This window comes from Manacus vitellinus, unplaced genomic scaffold, assembly GCF_001715985.3.
Source record: "Manacus vitellinus isolate BGI_N305 unplaced genomic scaffold, ASM171598v3 scaffold_32_pilon, whole genome shotgun sequence".
NCBI lineage: Eukaryota > Metazoa > Chordata > Aves > Passeriformes > Pipridae > Manacus > Manacus vitellinus.
Window position 1 is genome coordinate 7,079,977 of NW_021940460.1, and position 4,346 is coordinate 7,084,322.

At 62.9% G+C, this 4,346-nt stretch overlaps 1 protein-coding gene across 1 annotated transcript in view; it reads right to left on the reverse strand.

Annotated features, from left to right (window-relative positions):
• Positions 1-2: 2 nt before the first annotated feature.
• Positions 3-4,346, reverse strand: part of SEZ6 (seizure related 6 homolog) — a gene marked incomplete at its 3' end in the record, with an annotated part of 8,778 nt that continues 4,434 nt past the window's right edge. The window contains exons 2-12 of the mRNA XM_029961285.1: positions 4,047-4,344; positions 3,841-3,974; positions 2,736-2,928; positions 2,228-2,413; positions 1,985-2,153; positions 1,429-1,595; positions 1,152-1,346; positions 649-787; positions 369-565; positions 97-291; positions 3-19 (exon numbers count right to left, since the gene is read on the reverse strand). Of these exons, the coding sequence (XP_029817145.1) occupies positions 3-19; positions 97-291; positions 369-565; positions 649-787; positions 1,152-1,346; positions 1,429-1,595; positions 1,985-2,153; positions 2,228-2,413; positions 2,736-2,928; positions 3,841-3,974; positions 4,047-4,344 (1,890 nt within the window). The remainder of the gene's footprint in view (positions 20-96; positions 292-368; positions 566-648; positions 788-1,151; positions 1,347-1,428; positions 1,596-1,984; positions 2,154-2,227; positions 2,414-2,735; positions 2,929-3,840; positions 3,975-4,046; positions 4,345-4,346) is intronic.

A 4,346-nucleotide genomic window follows, 5' to 3' on the forward strand; every position in this document is an offset into this window, starting at 1 on the left:
GGGTCCCGGCAGGTTGTCACTGCAAGAGGGATTGACCAATGGTGACGGTGGCCGGGGACACACTGCAGGGCAGGGGGACACCGGCGGGCCACTCACCCCGCTCGCAGGAGGGCAGGTCACCACTCCACGTCAGGTCCCAGTGGCACATCAGGAGGTCAGTGCCGGTCAGCTGGAAGCCAGGGTAGCAATGGAAGGTGACCACAGTGCCATGGAGAAGCTCCGGCTGCGAGGACGTCTTCCAGCCATTGGCAATTTCTGGCAGCTCGGGGCAGGTGTCGTTGCGGGGGACCTCTGTGGGGATGGAGGGGTGAGCAGGGCAGTGGGGACAGCAGGGACACTCGTGACACTGTCCTGCCAGTGGGGCTCACCAGAAAAGTGGATGACAAAGCCCTGTCGATAGGCGAAGGGGCCGGCACCGGGGTCAGACTGGAACTGGACGGTGACGTCAGCGGTGGAGGCGTAAAGCTTGAAGCGTCCGCGGGCACCCGTGTACTGGCCCAGGATTCGCGCCGTCAGGTCGTCCCCGTCATAGAAGGTCAGCATGTCCCCCGAGCCAAGCCGCAGCCTGGGGCATTGGGGCCATGAGGGCGGGAGGTGCATGGACCCCCCCATCCCACCATCCCCATCCCGGGCCATCCCCACACTCACACGCGGACATCCAGCATGATGCGCTTGTCCTCCTCCACGTGCAGCCCCCAGATGCAGTCCTGGCCCTTGCCATACGCCTCTGGCCAGTTGGGTGACAGCACCACACCAGCTGTGTCTGTCAGCTCCCCGCTGCACACCGCTGTGGGCAGACACCGGGCTCGGCACCGCCACGGGGCACCCACCACAGCCCCCTCCACCCAGTGCCCAGGACCCAGTCCAGCACTTACCATCCCCACTGGCTCCAGCTCAAGCACGCGCCATGATATGGTGGTTCCAGCACCCATTGTAGCTCATCCCTGTCTCCAGCACCCACCATTCCCATTGTCTCCAGCTCCCACCATGTCCCTCAGCTCCAGCAACAACACGGTGGCTCCAGCATCTCTCATGTCCCATCCTCAGCTCCAGCGTCCACAGCAACCCCCAGCCCCCGTGGCACCCTCCAGCCCCGACACCCATCAGACCTCCAGTTTCAGCCCCCCTGGCCCCCCAGTCCTGGCACCCACCACGGCAAGCTGGTTCTGTCTCGTTCCACTGGGGGTCACTGGGGTCAACGCACTCGATGATGGTGGAGCCCTGCTCCAGCGTGTAGCCGGGGTCACAGCTGAATTCCACTGTGGTGCCCACAGGGTACCGGGGATCGCTGGCCGTGAAGTTCCCATACTTGACGAAGGGCTCATAGCAATGCCCCTGCTCGAAGGCTGTGGGCACAGGAGCGAAGGTCTGCAGGGGCCAGGCAGGCACAGGGATGTTTGGGTGCCCCCCTAAGCCCCGGCCCCATACCCTCATAGCGCAGTGCCATGCCCGCAGCAGCCCCGCTGCTGTCGGTGGTGAGCTCCACGAAGAAGTGGCGCCCAGTGCTGAGCAGCCCCTCGATGGGCAGGTACTCCACCTCGTAGGAGTCGTACACTGGTGGTGCCTCCACGTTGTTGCCATTGCGGATGATGAGCCTGCCAAGGCATGACAGGGGCAGGGTGCTGTGGTGGCCATGGCCAACAGCACCATCCTTGGGCATGGTGAATAGCACCCACCCTTGGGCATGGCCAGTGGTATCTTCCTTGAACGTGGCCAGCAGCACCCATCCTTGACTGTGGCTAATGGCCAACAGTGGCCACACCTGGCCAGCTACAGCCATCTTTGAATATGACCAATGGTACCCATCCCTGGTCGTGGCTGATGGATTCCATCCCGGGATATGGTCAGTGATACCCATCCACAGGCATGACCAGCATCCCCCATCCTTGAATATGGCCAACAACACTCATCCTTGAACACAGCCCTGTGCGGGGCTGCCCCAGAGTGCCCCCACCCCTCAAGCCCCCCAGCCTCAGGGCCAAACCTGTCATCGTCCTCTGCCAGCGACACCTTCTCAAAGTGGAGGTGCAGGCGGTGGCCATCAGGCGCCTCCAGTAGCCAGTGGCATGTCAGGTTGTTGCTGTAGTTCCCAGGGAAGCCGGGCGAGACGATGCGTCCCACTGTGGCATTCCGGACTACCCCGCCGCACGCAGCTGCGGGAGAGGCACCATCAGTGGCCAACTGTGCCGTGCCGGCTGTGCCGTGTCCCCACGGTGCCGGTGCTTACCGAGGCAGAGGGGCTCACGGGCGCTCCAGAAGGGGCGGGTGGCGTTGCGGCAGAGCAGCCGGCGGGCACCCTGCAGCTGGTACCCCGTGGTGCAGCGGAAGCGGGCGTCCCCACCGGGGTGCAGGCTGCTGACAGAGACCTCCCCGAAAGCCGGCCGTGCCGGGAAGGGGCAGCTCAGCAGGTAGGCTGGGGGCAGGTGGTGATGTTACCAAGGGCAGGGGGGCAACATACCCCTCCAGATCCCAGCACCCACCTCCCCAGCCCCCCACAAAATGCCTGGGTGCTGCAGGACTGGGTGACATGGTGCTATGGCTGCCAGGAATTATGCCAAATGAGCCTGTAATTGCTCACACCAATTAGCTCTCCGTGAGTGTTCTTCACCCGGTCAGTGCCCCCTTAAACCTGCCAGTGGCACAGATAAACTCGTGGTGCATGACCACACTCCAAGTTAGTGCCATGTCAGTAGGGAAGGCCCCCAGGGGCTACAGGGGAGTCTCTGTTCCTATACCTTGGTAGTGAAAGTGGTAGGATCCAGGGCTGGGGGGCCGGGGACTCTGGAAGCGGAGGGTGAGGAGGTTGGCTGGGCTGCGGATGACCTGGCCCCGCAGCAGGAAGGACTCGTTGGCCAGGAGGATGGGCTCCAGGCCTCCTGCACTCTCCACTGTCAGCGTCTCCCCCTCTGCCAGGCTGATGTTCTCCACCTGCAGGGGACACAAGTGTCACCACCAGAGCATCACCCCACATCCAGCTCGGAGCTGGTCCTTGAGTGGCTTCTCCATGGTCGATAGTGCACTGGAGCTTGTCTGCACAGGGCAGCACCTTTCAAACATGGTTAGCAGCACCATAAATCATCCTCCATGCCAAGAGAGGCTGGCACCAGCCAGCAGCCCTGCTGGAGCACCATGACACAGCCAGACCCACGCCGACAGCCTCGTCCACAGCCAGGTGTATGTGTGTTCCAGCCCCTTGGAGCAATTTGCTATTAATGATCTTAATTAAGCTGTGCTGCATGGTGAGGAGCAGCAGCACTGGTGAGTGTGGGCTGGAGTGAGGCTGATGGTGGAGATGCTGCCTTTGGCTCACCACCAGCTTTCAGCAAGCCACGGCACTGCCCCGCGGCACCTTCAGCAGCGGGTCCAGCAGAGACAGGGACACATGGCCACGTGCCGCTGACAGCAGCAGCATGTGCCCTCAGCACAGCAGGATTTGCTGTCAGCCTCTGCTCCTGGCAGATGGGCTCTGGGCGTTCCTGGCTCTGCACCACAGCACGGCACCTGCCGGCATTGCTTACACCTTCTCCATCAGGGCTTCGTTAATTAAATCTCACAGCACTTCTTTGTGATGGGTGCCAGCCACGGCAGCTGGTGGGCACGGAGCATCCTGGGACATCCCATCAACTCATGCACCCACATTTCTGCGCTGGAGCCTGAGGATGGGCAATGCCCTGAGCCACTCTGCTGGCTTAGGGACACAGGAATGGGAACAAGGACATGGACAAGACCATGTGCTTGCTGCACCCTGCACAGCCACACAGCCATGGCAGGGAGCAGGGCACATCCCACACTTGTCTGCAGGCACTTGGCACCCTGTCCCACCCGCAGCCCTCAGCTCACCTTGAGCTCCACACCATAGCCAGGGTAAACAGAGATGGTGTAGGTGCAGTCCAGGCTGCCATCATAGGGGACACCAGCTGGCTCCGGGGACACCAACCAACCCTCAGGACCCGCCAGCGTCCGGTTACAGGGAGCTGATGACAGACAAGATCCCAGCTCAGTCGCACTTCACCCCAGTTCCCCCCAGCTTCCTCCCCAGTACTCACCTGGCCCCTGCAGCGTGGTGACAGTGGTGGTGGTGATGGTGGAGGTGGTTGTGGTTCCCTCCTCATCCCCAGGCACCACAGCAGCCCCAGTGCGGGGTGCCAGGGATGTTCCAGCAGTGGTGGGTGCCTGGCTGGGGGATGCAGTGCCTGACTCTGACACCCCAGGGGGGGACCACGAGGGATCAGCATCTGGCACAGCCCCCCACGCCTCCCCCCATGGCCCGGAGCGCCCTGCTGGTGTGGTCAGCGGGTCAGTGGGGAAGGCAGGCCGAGGCAGGGCAGGGGTGTGAGGTGAGGGCT